Source organism: Rattus norvegicus, chromosome 2 (assembly GCF_036323735.1).
Source record: "Rattus norvegicus strain BN/NHsdMcwi chromosome 2, GRCr8, whole genome shotgun sequence".
NCBI lineage: Eukaryota > Metazoa > Chordata > Mammalia > Rodentia > Muridae > Rattus > Rattus norvegicus.
The window spans coordinates 184,682,616-184,698,506 of record NC_086020.1 but is presented as its reverse complement, the minus strand read 5'-3'; the positions used below and the strand labels follow the sequence as shown (position 1 = coordinate 184,698,506).

Below are 15,891 nucleotides of genomic sequence, written 5' to 3'. Positions count from 1 at the left end.
CAATTCGCGATTGAGTTGGGATTTGAACCTGGGTCTTTGTGACTTAAGGACAGAAGATAGAATGGCAAGAAGGGGAGACAGGAAGAGTAAGGAGAAAAGATAGCAAGTGTTGTGTGTGTGGGGGAGGGGAGGGGAGACGACGACGACGACGACGACGACGACGACGACGACGACGACTGATCTCCAGGATGGGATCACATTTCCCTGCAGCTTGGGTTCCCCCAGCGCACACCTGCTTTGCCTCTTGCCTCTCTCTCACTCCCTGCTGCCCTCCTCTGGATTTTCCTGGCTTCTAGGTGCTTCCTATACTTCTGGTGGGGTGAGGGATGTGTGCAGGAGGAGGAGCAAATTGAGAGGAGAGGGGCAGAGGAGGGAGAGAAGAGGAACTGTACTGGACCACCAAGTTGAGAGCCCCGCCACCCTTCGCGTTCTCGCTCCTCCCTACTTCACCCCCGCCCCCGACTAGATCTGTTCTCAAAAAGGCCTGCACTGGAGCCTGAGGAGGGCCAAGAGCCAAGGCTTCTGTGGATATTGGATGTTACAGTTCGGGCACGTACTCAGCCCAGAGTTTGATTAGCTGGGCCTGGCTTTCCTGCTTACCCAACAACGGCTGGCTAGGGTCCAGGCTGTGAGCGGGAGGCTCCCAGCCCCTCCTCCTGCTTTCTCCAGCTGGTAAACAGCAGGGCAGGAGCCGACCACGCCAGGGCCTCGTGACTCGCCCACTCCCTCCACCTGGTGCACGTGGCACCTGGCATGGAGAGGGCAGGCAGCTGTCCCTTCGCTCCCAGCACTCCACCCTTGGCCCTCCTTGGAGCGTCACACTCTGCTTCCAGTGGCACCCAAGATCTAGGGAGCTGATTTCCCTAAGCCTCAGAGACAGAGATGAGGAGAAATAGCCTTTCTTAGCCCCAGGGGGACTGAAAAGCGTTGGGGTGTAGGATGGCTTTTGAGGACCTTTGAGGCTTTGTGTTCATGCCCTTTGTATGCATACATGTTCGTGTGTGTGTACATGTATGTGGATGTGTGTACACCTGTGAGTATGTGTCTGTGGAGGGTAGAGATTAAAATCTAGTGTCTTCCTCAATTACCCATTACCTAATTTTATTTTTCTTTTTTGAGACAGGGTCTCTCATGGAACAGAGAGCTCACCATATTGGCCGGACGGATTGGCCAGTGAGCCCTGGGGAGGTGCTGGTTTCCACCACCCCATTGCTGAGACTACAAACACTTACCTACCACCCACCGTCCCCAGTTTTATTATGTGGGTTCTGGGCCTCATGCAGCACTTCACTAACTAGGTCATCTCCTCAGACTTCGTGGTCTTCGGTAAACAGGCCCATGTATACTTTTCTGCTCAGAAAATGATGCCAGTCTGGAGAGCTTTCGAGGAAGAGGCAAAGTTCTGGTGGTGGCCCCCACACCTAGGAACAGAGCTAGAAAGATGCCCTGGAAAAGGCTGGGGCGTTCAAAGGAAGGGGATCTCACTTGATTACCCTTACTCCAGAATTATCCCCTCCTGCTCTTTTGGGCTCCTGAAAGAGTCCACCTGTCTGTCCATCACTGTTTTCTGTGCCTCACCAGCTCTCTCTTCCATCTCTCTTAATTTTTTTTGTTCTTGTTTTTCATTTTCATTTAATTTAATATTTCTTTATAGTATGGATGTTTTGCCTGCATGTTTATCTGTGCACCATTTGTGTACCTGGTTTATTATGGGGCACAGAAAAAGATCAGATCCCTTGGAACTGGAGTCATAGATGATTATGAGCCACCGTATGGTTGCTAGGAATTGAAACTGGGTCCTTCTGGAAGAGCAGCCTGTGCTCTTAACTGCTGAACTATCTCTCCAGCTTCCCCCACCCTCTCTTTTTTTCTTAAAGTATGTTCTCCTAGGGTGACCTCCAGCTCACAATGGTACCTCAGCCTTGGGTGTACTTGGGTTACAGACCTGCATCATTGACCTAATCCTTTCTCTTGGTGATTCTGGGTCTCAAGGCCTTCCAGATGGCCCCTCCTTCAAATGGCCCCTAGGAATGGTTGCAGATGGCGCACACAGTATGCAGCGGCAGACACTGCCTGACACTGCCAGAGTGGCTGCTTCTCTCATATACCATTCATGACCCCCGTGAGTGCTCAGGAAACGACTGGGGGTTGGGAAGACAGGGTCCTGCTTGAGAGCTGCTTGCTTTCAGGCTGCCCATTCATTTAAGCGTTCAGAACATTCATTCCTTCTGGCTGTGTTGCTAAGATGACCTCACTCTGTAGTCTGAGGTGGCCTTGAACGTTCATGGCAGTCCAGTTCCTTCAGACTACCGTGTGCTGAGATTACAGGCATAAGCCATCCTACCCAGCTTTTGGCCACTGCCTCCAGCATGGGGGTTGGGTGGAGGTTCCTATTCAGACGGACACCATGACCAGAGAGTTCTCCGAGGTCCCAGCTATCGGGAGATCACGCCCACGGGAGGAACTGTTCCAACAGCTTCAACTATTAGTTCCTCCCACGGTGGCCATAGCGAGTGTACTGTTGCTATTGGCTGTGACCTTGGGCTTTACTCAGCGGTAAAGAGCAGAGTAGGTTCTGGGGATTTTCCTTCCTTGGAGTTCCCACTCCTGCCTAACCCTCCCACCCCCTCACCCCTGTCTTGCTATAACCAGTGCTCTTTTCTGTAGGAATGGTGCTTTCTAAAGCAGAGCAGGGGTTGTTTCCTCCTCAAATACATTCTTACGCAAGGAAGAGGCTGATAGGAATCAGAGAATCATTCTACCCCCACGTGCCCCGTGCCCCTATCAGGCCCAGAAATCTCAGAGCAGGGGCCAAACAGCCTGGAGGGGGTGGCAGTGGTGGAAATGGGGAGCAGTCACCAACTCTTCTTTCCCTTCCTCCCCACCCCTCAAACCGCAGAAACCACTTAAAGCTCAGCACAGGCCTGTCCTTCCAGGAGGACCCAGGCAAAAAGGAAGCCTCTGGGGTTTGGGCAGCACTCAGAGGCTGGCTTGGCCCAGAGAGGGCCAACTCTCACTGCAGCCTCATGCAGTGCCTTGAGACTTTGACTCATAGGAGCTTCAGTCCCCCAGAATGACTTGGGGAGTGGAAGATGCCTTGGCCATTGAGAGAGGGAGAGAGAGAGAGAGAAAGAGAGAGAGAGAGAGAGAGAGAGAGAGAGAGAGAGAGAGAGAGAGAGAGATATCTTTGGAACACCTGTGGTTTCTGCATTCCCTTACCTTTGCAGAGGCCCTGTTCGGAGGAGTGGGAAGGATTGACTCTGGTCCTACCTGGAACTCTGTATGGGTGGCTCTGCTTATAAATCTCATTTCCCAACTAACACGGAGGTGGGACTGCATGTGGGAGGGTTGAACATCAGGAGTGGAGGGATGGAGATGTAGCCCCAGACTGAACGCTCGGCACCTCATAACCTGATACGGTGGTGCTTTACTGTATGCCTAGCCTTGGAAGGTGGAGGCCAGAAGAATGGGAGTTCACTGTTATCCTCAGCTGTGGAGGGAGTTTGAGGCCAATCTGGGTTACGTTAAGGCACACCTAAAAAACAATTGCTAAGAACAAACTTGGGAGCTCTGATTGGGGACAAGGACTACTTTAGCACTGCAGTCTGCTGGGTATCAGCCATGCTTACCTGTGTTGGTGGCAGTACTGTGCCAATGGCAGTGCTTTGAGGCCTGAGTTCCTTGCACACAGGATAGGTTCTTAGGCGTCATTTGCTCTCGTGGTCTGTATCTGAGGCTGGCGCACTGTGCGCCTGTCCTGAGCCCCACGGGCTGGGAATGTGACAGAACTTTTTTTGGGGGAAGGTGCTTTCTACCTCACAGACTCCTCAAATTCTTGGGCTGGGGATGTTTGTGTAGAAGCCTTCCTTCCTCATGGCCAAAGTCAATCCTCAGGCAAGTTTATTTAACCCCTCTGACCTCTTTCTGCCTTTGTGAACTGGGAATAGCAATGCCTACCTTACCCAGTGGTGGTGAGATAAGACAGTGGGTAAAGTACAAGGCCCGGTACAAAGTGCTACGGCAACTAAAAAAATAAAAAAATAAAAAAAATAAAAGGATTTGAGGCCCTTCCTCTCTTTTCTTACTTTTCTCTATGACCTGTCACCAGATAGTTCTTTACTGTTTCTTACTCATTTTCGGACTCACTTGATTCTGCATTTGTTTTCAAGCCAGTCAGCTCCAGTGCTTGGCACCCCATAGCACCCACCATTGCTGGAGGGATGGATGGAGGAGGTGAGCTGACCTGTAGACATCCTTCCAGGTACGTCCAGTTGCACTGCTCACTACGGTTGTTATGAAAGAACTCGAAGGCCGATGTACACATAGAGCCCGGCACAGTCGAGCTAGGGCAGCGGGCAGACTTAGAGTCCACAGGTGTGAGTACAAAGTGCTGGGATGTGAAGTGACTGAGGAAAATCATCCCAGGGAAGAAGAAACCTTAAAGGCTTTTAACATACACTTTAGAAGTTAGGTTTACTTACATATGTGAGTTGGCCCTCTTCTTCCACCAAGTGGGTTTCTAGGACTACACTCAGACTGTGAGGCTTCCTGACAGGTACCTTGAGTCATGTTACCTAGTTTTATTCTTTATTATCTGTCTAAGGGCGAAGGTCATGTTGAATAACAACTGCACACTCCTAACAGTTACCAGGAAGAACTAATAATATTTGAAGCTGTTCCTCCTACCGGTTGATCAGGTTGCTGGCAGCGCAGAGGATTGTTTGGTCAATGCTGCCATCTGATGGACAAATGGAGCAAGGTTTCTTTTCTTTTTTCTTTTTTTTTTTTTTTTAAATTTATTCATTTTAATTATATATAAGTACACTGTAGCTGTCCTCAGATACACCAGAAGAGAGCATTGGATCTCCTTACAGATGGTTGTGAGCCATCATATGGTTGCTGGGAATTGAACTCCGGACCTCTGGAAGAGCAGTCTCGTGCTCTTAACCGCTGAGCCATCTTTCCAGCCCTGGGGCAAGGTTTCTTAAGCCTGAGGATTGGTAGTGGGAACTTAGTGGAGGTAGAAGGAACTTGGGAAGGGTCATATGTGTGCCTGTGAGTGTGCATGTGTGTGTGTGTGTGTGTGTGTGTGTGTGTGTGTGTGTGTGTCTGTGTGTGTCTGTGTGGTGTCTGTGTTCTCTCTCTCTCTCTCTCTCTCTCTCTCTCTCTCTCTCTCTCTCTGCGGGTGTGCACATGTATAGCTGCCCCTGCTGAGAGTTTTGTTAAGAAGAAGCAGGTCCTGTGTGGGGACAACTGGCCTTCTGGGAAGTGAGGAAAGGCTTAAGGGAGAGAAAAGGCTTAGGGGCCTGCTGTCTACCTGCCTTCCCCTATCTCTCCTCTAAGTCTGGCTTGAGCTAGGAGGAACCAGTTCCCAGGAAGGAAGAGGCAGAGAGAAGGTCACTGCTGACGTCAAGGATTTTCAGGTAGGAGGTAAACACAAGATGACCCACTTTTTTTTCACTGTCTTTCACCTTTGTCTTCTGGCTGGAGTAGCCTTTTCTGCATCCCTGATAACAGCACTCACTCCCAGATAGCATCCTCTTTCCCAGATCCCAGTCCTTACAATCCCAAGCACTGATGGGTGCCCAAGCACTATGCTGCGGCCCCCCTGCCTCCACAGCCCCCTGTAGGGTTTCCAGCTGTCTTGGAACTTGCTCGGTAGACTTGAACTCAGAGATCTGCCTGTCTCTGCCCCCTGAGTGCTGGGGTTGAAGGTGATTAGCCCCACGCCTGGATTACTCCTTGGTTCTGGACTTCATCCTTCTTCCTTCTCCTGCAGTGTAGGTGCACAGGCGTGGGCTGGCCACTGTGTGTTTAGTCTGTGCTCTCCTGACTCACTCTTAAGGTTCAAAAATTTCATTTGTCTTTAGGACAAATATTGATCTAAGGGGTAGGAAGGGCCAATTTCTTCTGTTCAGACACAGGCACCTTCATGAGAGGTTGGCTTTGTGCTCTTACTGGGGTGATAGCACGACTCAAGGGCTCTCTGAAAGTGCAGGATTTTGTTAGACTCGAAAGAACTGTGATGGTTAGTTTTAGTTGTCAACTTGACACAGTCTAGAATCTCCTGGGAAGAGAGAAGTCTAGATCATGCTGGCCTGTGGTTATGTCAGTGGGGGATTCTCTTGATTACAGTCAGTTAATATGGAAGACTGATCCACTGTAGGTGGCTCCATTCCCTGGGTTTGGGTACTGGACTGTGGAAGGGAAGTATGTATGGGCATATTACACTCATTTCTCCTTCTGCTCTTTTAAATATTTTTTTGTTTGCATTTTGAGATAGAGTTTCAGGCTGGAAAGATGGCTCAGCTGTTAAGAGCACTACTGACTGCTCTTTCAGAGGTCCTGAGTTCAATTCCCAGCAACCACATGGCGGCTCACAAGCACCTGTAATGGGATCCGATGCCCTCTTCTGGTGTGTCTGAAGTGTACTCATATACATAAAATAAAATAAAATAAAGAGAGCTAGAGCTTCATTACACAGCCCTGGCTGGCCTGGAACTTGCTTTGTAGATTAAGCTGGCTTCAAACTTAGGGATAACTACCTGCCCCTGCCTCCCAGGTGCTAAGATTAGAGGTGTGAGTCACTGTGCTCTGATTATTATTGTTGTTATTATTTTGTAATTTTCCCCCAAAGTTTCTTTTCTTTTCTGCAGGCCAGAAGAGGGCGCCAGATCTCATTATAGATGGTTAAACTATTGGGAACTCAGGACCTCTGGGAGAGCAGCCAGTGCTCTTAACCTCTGAGCCATCTTCCCAGCCCCAGATAAAGCTTCTTTCTATAGCCTTGATTATCCTAACTCACTCTGTACACTAGCTGGCCTTGAACTCACAGAGAGCCACCTACCTCTGCATCTGGAGTGCTGGGATTAAAGGCATATGCCACTCCCACTGGGCATTATTATTATTTTTATTTATATATGTGATTTTTATTCATGTATGTGTATGCACACCTGGCCTTTAGAAGCCAGAAGAGGGTATTGGATCCTCTGTAACTGGAGTTTGATAGGTAGTTGTGAGCTGCCTGATGTGGGTGCTGGAGACTGAACTTGGGTCCTTTGTAAGGTCCTCCTCCTCCTCCTCCTCCTCCTCCTCCTCCTCCTCCTCCCCCTCCCCCTCCTCCCCCTCCTCCTTATTTTCCTCCTCCTCACTGTGGACGTGACTAGCTGCTTCAAGTCCTGACTATAACTTCTCCACAATGATGGACTATCATCTAGAATTGTAAGCCAAACAAACCTTTTTTCCTGCGTGTATGCGCGCGCGTGCGTGCATATGTGTGTTGGGGAGATAGTTCATCACAACAGCCGGAATGAAACTAAGACAGATACAGCTTAGGACTCTTGAAGCAACACGGTTGCTTGGGGATGAACCCAAAGCTGTCTCTCCAATGTTTAACAAGTGCTTCTAGTGGTTCTGGGTCTCCCGAAGCACTGCTTAAGCCCTGCTCCTGCTCAGGGGAGTGTGGACTGGGCAGAAAAGAGTTGCTGCAAAGCCTAGAGTTTTTGGTGCCCACTGAGGAGCATACAGCTAAAGACAAATGGATGTTTTATTAACAAAAATAAAGACATGCTGGACAGGTGGCAAGAATGAGGGCTGCAGACCCAGTGGAAACCTCCCGAAAAAGCTGTGGTGTCAGTCTACAGGCTGAGATGAGCAGGTGCCAGGGAGGACCCAGGGCCTAGACCTCCAGCCAGTGGGGGCAGCAGGGCGATGAGGGGCGTCTCACACTCCCCCAACAGCACGTCCCTGCGCAGCCCCGCGCCCCTGTCTAGCACCTTGGCCCTTAGACTACGGGCGGCTAGATCCGGCGGGCGCAGCCCTTCGAAGAAGAAGTCTTCGTTGAAGATTGGGTTACAGCTGCTCTGCACCACCCGGCTCCGCTGAGCTCCGGGCCTAACGCGCGGCTGCAACCGCAGCACCACGCAGCAGCCGCCGCCGCCGCTCCCTGGGCGAGTCCGCGGCCGAGGCAGCCCCTCGGCGCTCACCAGGCGCAGCCGCAGCCGCCCGGGCCCCGCCTGGTACTCGGTGGACAGGCGCAGCTGCCCGCCGCGGGGCCCCAGGCGCAGCACGCTGTCCTTGGTCGGCCGCAGCTGGCAGCAGAGGAAGTCCAGGTGGAAGAGCGGCGGCGCGCGGCGTGGCGCGTACGGACTCGTGTCCGCCGAGCTGGCCTCTTCGGGGGACAGGGACTGCGGCCTAGGCGTGCGCGGGGAACCGCAGGGCGAGGAGTCCGGCGACGAGGCTGTGTCGCTGTCTGGGGCCCGGCAGAGGCGGAGGTCGGGGGCCGAGACGTGCAGGCGTGACTGCGCCGGGGGCAGGCCCGCAGCCAGGCCGCGCGGCCGGTGGAACAAGGACTCGCGGCGGCGCGTGTGCGGGCTCTCAGGCAGGAAGGCCCAGCCCTCGCGGCCTGCCAGGTGCGGCAGAGAGCAGGCCACCGGGAGGTTCCGGCCGCCCGGGTAGCGGTCCACCCTGGCCTCGGCGCCGCTTGGGTCCTGGAGCCGAGGTGGTATGAAGAACTGCGGGATGCGGTCCGGGGTGAGGACGTTAGGGTTGCAGCGCAAGGGCGAGCCCGGGGCCTGGCGCTTGGGGACCAGGCTGGCGTGCGCCTGCAGCGCCCGGGCCTCTGCGGTCCGCACTCTATAACCGGCTTTCTCCAAGAGCCACATGCAGTGGGTGGGGGTAATGCAACACCGAGGCAGAGAAGGTCCAAGTCCAGTCTCCCGGTTGGGAGCCCTGGCCAGAGGTGCGCTGAGAGAACAGAAGAGGATGCGAAGGTCGGTGGTAGTGCTGAGAGCGAACACTTGGCCTTCTGCCTCCGTGGCCTTCTCCCCACACTCATGGGACACAAGGCTGGTATTTATAAGCAGGTAAAAGAAAGGATGAAGTCTGGAAACTGGAGAAATGAAGCCCGGGACCGGACAGTAAGATAGTCAGATGGAGAGTCTGGAGAAGGCTCAGTGGTTAAGAGGATTTCTTGGCCCTGCAGAGGCTATGCCTCCCAGCACCTAATGGTGATTCACACTCATTCACAACTCCAGTTCCAAAGGATCCAATACCCTCTTCTGCAGGCACCAGACATGCACATGGTGCAATACATACATACATACATACATACATACATACATACATACATACATACAGGCAAAACACCCATACATCTTAGAAATAAATTTAAAAACGATTTTCAGGAGGTCTTGTATAGCCAAGTATTTAGATTTCCTATTGCTAAGGAAGTTCCACCCACTTCAGGGTTAGAGGGAGTAACACCCCTATAACCCAAAGATTTGTAGTCACAACCACAGACCCAGATATCAATTCTGCACATATATACGCTAGCTCCGTATGGTCACCACGGCCCTAGGTAGACTGGCTCTCGTGTCCTGCACCAAAATCTGGTCAGGGGCCCGGGAAGCTCCTTCCCTGTGCAGGCAGGCGGCTGTTGTGCCAGCTTCTCTGAATTGACTTATCCTTGGGTGCAAGCCCCACCTAACTCTTGTCTCCTCCCCAAATCACAGTCCACCTTCTTAAATTGCTCCTGAATAAGACTCACTTCTGCTCCTGGCAGCTTGGAACACACCTGATTGCTGACCGTGGACATGCGGGGACAGGGCTAGTCCAAGGAGATTCCCCTCTTTCGATGAGGCACAGAACCCCTCTCCCCTCCTTTTTACCCTTAGTTTCTCAGCCAGGTCACATCGCGAGGCTGTAAGGTGGAGCTGGGCAGTCGAGCGGTTCCTCCTACTGTCCACTCTTTTTCCTGAAGAAACCTTAGAGCACAAAGGCACTATTGATTCTCCGCCACCCCCAGTGCAGGCCCAGGAAGGCTTCTTTGCAGCGAGCTCAGTGCACCCCTGCATGAAATCAGCATGAACAATGGAAGTACCAATAGTCTGCCAGGGACTCCTAGCCCTTGCCTGGCTCAGTAATGCACCCAGAGTTTAGACCTTACCTGTGGGCAGGTGCTAGATAACAGCGTTTGGCTTCTGGCTGTAAGGTGCGCAGAACCGCAGCTTTCTTCCTAGCTTGCTCCCCTAGCCCAGTCTTTCGGGGAGGAGCTGGCAGGGGCCTCTAGTGCCTACGTCTGACTTCTTTTCCTGGATAAACACGGTCTGTCCCTCTGGCCTTCAACAAGGCTTTTTTAACTCCTTCCTCCAGTCAGAGCCAGGTTTCCAGCAGCCGCCTGCTGGACCTGATCACATGCTGCTAAGGTTGGGTGGGCGGCAGAGAACAGACACTATTATCAATGGCTAGTGGCTAGCTGTTGTCCCCCATCCTCCCCACTCCCACCCCAAGGTAAAGCCCTTAGCCGTATCCACACACAGCATATCTTCTGCAAGACTTCCCTATTGGGATCCTGGTTTGGCCCCTAGTTCCAGGCTCTGGAGCCATCCCAGGAACTCCTCAGCATCATGGTTTTCAATGACTAGTTCCCTGAATTATATCCAACCTTCCCTCCCCCCTAGAAATGGGACCTAGGTTCAGGATTTCTGGATATAAAGACACTAAGGACAGCTGGTTCCAATAGTGAGGACCAGCTAACTTATATCCTCTGTCTTTGGCAGGCTCTAGAAATGATAATTGGCCACTGGGCAGATGAGATTATTAATTTTACTGGCACACCCGCCACTGGTATTCCTCAAAGACAGATGCTCAGCAGGGGCTATTTCTCCTTGTTTTCTTCCCTCATTGACAACTTTTCTCTCTATTGGAAATGCCTCCTGTTCCTATTTCACAGTACCCCACCCTTTTCCTTTACGACATTGGTTAGTTTCTCTGTTTATATATTTTTTTTAATTTTTCTTGTATGCTAGAGTAAGTAGCTTGAAATTCTCTATCTAGTCCAGGCTAACCTATCTGATCCAGCACCCCAAGGGCAGGAACTACAGGTATAAACTATTATGTGATTATTATTTTTTTAATGTCTGCTCCTTCTTAGGATGTAAATGTCATAGGGACAGGGCTTAGCACAAGTCAGGTATTCAGCCAGGATTTTAAAAATACATTATTGATGTGTATGATTACTTAGTCTGCATGTAGGTTTGTGTATGCCTGGCATCCTCAGAAGCCAGAAGAGGGCGCTGGAGCTAGAGTTACAGACATGAACCACAACATGGCTACTGGAAATGGAATCTGGATCCCCTGGAAGAGCTCTTAACTGATGAGTCGTCTCTCCAGCTCCTCAATTGGGATTTTTAAGGCACAAATGAATGCTATTAAGCAGAATTATACGTAAAACAGATTGCCCATCTGTTCACTGAAAATCTAAATTGCACCAGTTGTAGCGATGAGCACACAGACTGCGGAGCTAAAGAGAGTCAAAAACATGCCTGCGCAAGCACAGCCCTGAGACAGACTGTGGAATGCAGGATCATGAAATAAACCAGGAAAGCAGGGATTATTCTGTTTTCTGATGGCACTGGAGGATTTGGTTCTTTTGTTGCCCTTATACCTCCAACCTTGCATTCCTCCCTGACTGGTTTTCAGGGGAGGGTTGGTATTAGAAGGGCTGGAAGGCCTGGCTAGCTTTGAGACTTGTCACAGGCAATTTCCTTTCCACATCTGGTTACTTAAGAAAGCAATGTACCCAGCTCTCAGTTGTTGTGAGGGCTAGATGATGAGATAACACGTGGGCGTTTGTTAGGCTGACTCCTGCTGTGAGAAAACAGAAAACACGACTTAATATGGAGTAAGTAATAAGGACATTAGAAAAGATTTATTTTCATGTGAAGAGATGTCTTGTCTGCATGTATGCTTATGTACAGCATGGCTGCAGTGCCGGAGGAAGCTGGAGGAGGGCATTGGGTCATCTGGAACTGAAGTTACAAGCAGTTGTCACCCACTATGTGGACGCCAGCTCTTCTGCAAGAACAGCAGATGCTCCAAACTGTTGAGCCCTCCCTCTTGCCCTGCTAAGGACAGGTTTGACTTGTACAATAAATTCAAAAGTAAAGTAGGATTTGGGAAATCTTGATCCATCCATCCATTCACCTGTAGTTACTGAGTATCTGCTATGTGCTCTGTCCAAGAGTCTGGGAAGATAGCAACAAGAAAACAACCCCCCTGGCTAGATGTAGATTATACTTTCTAGGGGCAGGGCAGACAATGAGGACATATGCATTGCTTAGGGAGTGATGAGTCTTGTCTCCTGTGTAAGAGAGTCTGGTGTCTGTGGCGGGGAGGATGGAGGGGTAAGGGTACTTACGGAGAGAGAAGAGGACTGCTGAAATAATGTAGCATGAGATCATTGGTGCATGAACCAGAGCTACAGTCACCTGTGTCTGATGTATTCTGAAGAGAATTTCCAGATAACTTCATTCCCACCCAAAAATTTTTGATCTGAGCATCTGAAAGAATGGAGTTACCATTTTATGAAAAGGGGGAAATAACAAGTTTTCAGTTTCATATCTATTAAGTTTAAGGCCCTTTAATGTTGGACATCTAAATGGGGATGTGGAGTTGACATTTGGATATGAATCTGGTGCCCAGTGGAGAAACCCAGACTACGTCAGAGACACCAGGAAGAATGAGGATGGAATTTAGAGTCATGAATCTTAGTCAAATGCCAACTAAGAGGACCCAAGAACTGTGTCCTCCCACATTGGATCCTGAGGGAGGAGGTATGTGCTGGGCTGGATGCTGAGGTGAAACGAAGGTGGGGGTAACCAGCACATAGAAGTTACTGGCGACTTTGCCAAGAGTAGTTTTGGAAGAGTGGTGGGGCAAACGCCTCAACAGAGTGGGTTTAAAAAAGACGGATGGCTGGGCAGTGGTGGTGCACACCCTTTATCCCAGCACTCAGGAGGCAGACAGAGGCAGGCAAATCTCTGAGCTTGAGGCCAGCCTGGTCTACAGAGTGAGTTCCAGAACTGTTAGAACTACATAGAGAAATTCTGTCTCCAAAAACAAACAAAGGAAACGAAGGAAAGAAAGATGGGTGAGGGACTGGAGAGATGGCTCAGGGTTTAGAGTATGTACTGCTCTTCTAGAATTTGATTCCCAGCACCCATAGTCAGGTGACTCACAACTGGCTATAACTGGTTCTGGGGGGTTTGATGCTTCTAGCCTCCATGGACACCCACACTAACAGAGTAGCAATTCTAGGCTCTGTTGTGTCTGTTTGATTATTATCTTAGGTTTAATTCAGGATTCCTAAAGCAACTGAAAAATCATTATTTCTGAGAGTATACACACATGATTAATATAAACTAAATCTTTTTTTTTTAAAGATGAAAGAAAGCAAAGCCAATTTTGTTCAAGAGAGTTGGCCAAAAGGGGAAGGAGAAAAGGGATCATGGCCAGGAAGGAAAGGAGAACCAAGAGAGAAATTGTTGTTTTGAGATAGGCTGTCCTTGGATTGTTTTAAAATCTCTATGTAGTGGAAGGTGACCTTGAACTCTTGATCTTTCTGCCTTCACCTCTTGATTGCTGGCATTACAGATATGCACTATCACACCCAATATTAGAGCAATCAGGATTGAACCTACGGTCTTACATGTGTTAGGTAACTACCCCATCAACTGAAGCACATACTCAGTTCTAGTGTGTGTATGTGTGTGTGTGTGTGTGTGTGTGTGTGTGTGTGTGTGTGTGTGTCTGTCTGTCTCTCTCTCTCTCTTTCTCATCTATCTATCTTGGTCTTTCAAGACAGGGTTCCTCTGTGTAGTAGCCCTGGCTGTCCTGGAACTCACTCTATAGATCAGCCTGGTCTCAAATTCAGAGATCCACCTGCCGCTGCTGGGATCAGGCATGTGCCACCACTGCCCGGTTTGTGTGTTTTAAAGATTTCATTTTTACTATTTATTTGTGTGCCTGGGAGTTGGGGAGAATGCCTGTGGAGATCAAGAGAGGACATCCAATCCCCTGGAACCAGAGTAACAGGCAGTTGTGAGCTACTTGATGTGGGTGCTGGGATTCAAACTTGGATCCTTTGTAAGAGCAGCAAGTACTCTTAACCGAGCACCTTCTTTCTAGCCTTCTGTTACAGATTTTTATGTATGTATGTGTGGTGGTGGTGGTAGTGGGTGTTTTTTCTTTGAGACAGGCTTTCCTTTATGTAGTTCCAGATATCTTAGAACTCCCTATGTAGTCCAGGTTGGCCTTGAACTCAGAGATCCGTTTGCTTCTGCTTCCAGAGTGCAATGATTAAAGGCACGAGAGCTCTTTGTTGAGCTCTCTCTCTCTCTCTCTCTCTCTCTCTCTCTCTCTCTCAAGATAGGATCTCACATAGTCTAGGCTGGCCTTGAACTTATTACATAGCAGAGACTGTCCGAGACTGTCCTTGTACTCCTGATCTTTCTGCCTCTGCCTCCAAAGTGCAAGTGTTACAGATGTGTGCTACCACACCCATCTCAGGAGAGTTTTAACTGAGCCAAACAATCGCATGTTTGTATGCTGATATGAAAAGTCCAACAGAAAAAGGTAAGAGTTGAGTTTAAGAATGTAGTGTTAGAATTTAGCTGCTGTTTAGGCCACAAATCCTCTGCAATAGCCTTCCCCTTTGCAGAGATACCAGCTGGAGCCCTGCTGAGACATTGTGAATGCCAGCTAACAGACAGGTGCAGGGATCCTCACCCTGCAAGTGAGTTAACGTCCAAAGAGGTGTTGGTCATTCATTCTGCTCTCCACCCATGCCTTCTGCCTGGAGTCAGAGAACCTGGCTGCAGGCTCAGTAAAACCTCCCCCATCCTCAGAAAGGTATGGAAACACTCTCCTGCCATGGGGGCGGGGTCTGTGTCCCCTCTTCAGAGACCCTGCCATGCTGTTTCTTCTCTGTCTATTCATGGTGTTGGTAACTTTTCTAATAAATTCCTTACTCCCCAGGACTCTGCCTCAGTGTCCTTCTTGAAGCACCCCCATCAGAAACCATTCAGTGAGCTGCTTCGCAGGTGAACACTCTTGGCACTGCTACCATTCCTGACAAGGTTTTAGTTCATTTCCATTGCTGTAGCAAAGAACCAGAGACTGGTTGGTTCATAGGGAATAATGGTTTTGGCTCATGTTTTTGGAGACTGGAAAATCCTAGAGTTTGGAGCTGGCCTCTGTGAGGGACTTGGGGAAAGTGGGCATGTGGAGAGGAAGGGGAGCATAAGGAATGACCTAACTGTAGTAATGAAAGGTAAAAGTTTTAAAGTTGTCCCCCTAGACACAAAGTTTAGAGCAGAAGAAGAAAGAAACACGTTAGGCCCCAGAATTGTATGTTCCAAGAAGCCTCTCCTAGGGCTATAGAATGGGTAATTACATTGGCCGGCTCAACAGCTTTCTCCCAGAAACTAGCTGACCATAAATCTTAGAAAACAATCTTGAGAAGCAGGAGACAGCTTCTCCTAGGAAACAATCTTGAAAAACAGAGAGTTTTTCCTTGTAATTTTTCACTGTTATTCTACACACTTTCCAATGACGCCATCCCTGCCCCCTCGGGTTGTGGTTTCTTCCTTTAAATACCTCTTCTCCCAGCCTCTCGGGGTCGAACTCCACTGCCCCTGCGTGGGATACGAGTCTCGACCCCAGTGTTGCTATCGATAAACCTCATGTGATTACAAGGACGGTCTTGTGTGAGTTCTTGGGGGGTCTCGTCATCCTGAGACTTGAGTGAGGGTCTCCCCACTCCGGGGGTCTTTCAGTAACCTGAATAAACTCACCTTGTGTAGCTCTTTCTGAACTCTGGCTGACTGGTCAACTACAGCTAGCTGTTCAGGCTCAAAACTCTCCACACTGATTCTCTCTGGCTTCAGCCTCTCAGCCTGTTCTGAATTGCCCTGCTTGGCTGCATCCTAACTTTGTTATCTTTGGGCTTCTCTCATTCTCTGGCTTCTTCTGTCTTCACGTGTGTCTAGCTTGTTCTCTCTCTCTCTCTCTCTCTCTCTCTCTCTCTCTCTCTCTGGAACCCGTCTCTGT

At 49.8% G+C, this 15,891-nt stretch overlaps 1 protein-coding gene across 1 annotated transcript; it reads right to left on the bottom strand.

Annotated features, from left to right (window-relative positions):
- Positions 1-7,528: 7,528 nt before the first annotated feature.
- Positions 7,529-9,692, bottom strand: C2cd4d (C2 calcium-dependent domain containing 4D). The gene is made up of 2 exons (NM_001399727.1): positions 9,575-9,692; positions 7,529-8,745 (listed from the first exon to the last, which is right to left on the bottom strand). Exon 2 carries the CDS (start codon positions 8,661-8,663, stop codon positions 7,638-7,640), a length of 1,026 nt encoding a protein of 341 aa, NP_001386656.1. The 5' UTR covers positions 8,664-8,745; positions 9,575-9,692; the 3' UTR covers positions 7,529-7,637.
- Positions 9,693-15,891: the final 6,199 nt, after the last annotated feature.

Bases quoted from the DNA above. Each gene is read 5' to 3' on its own strand.
- C2cd4d (NM_001399727.1), bottom strand. From the start codon at position 8,663: ATGTGGCTCTTGGAGAAAGCCGGTTATAGAGTGCGGACCGCAGAGGCC.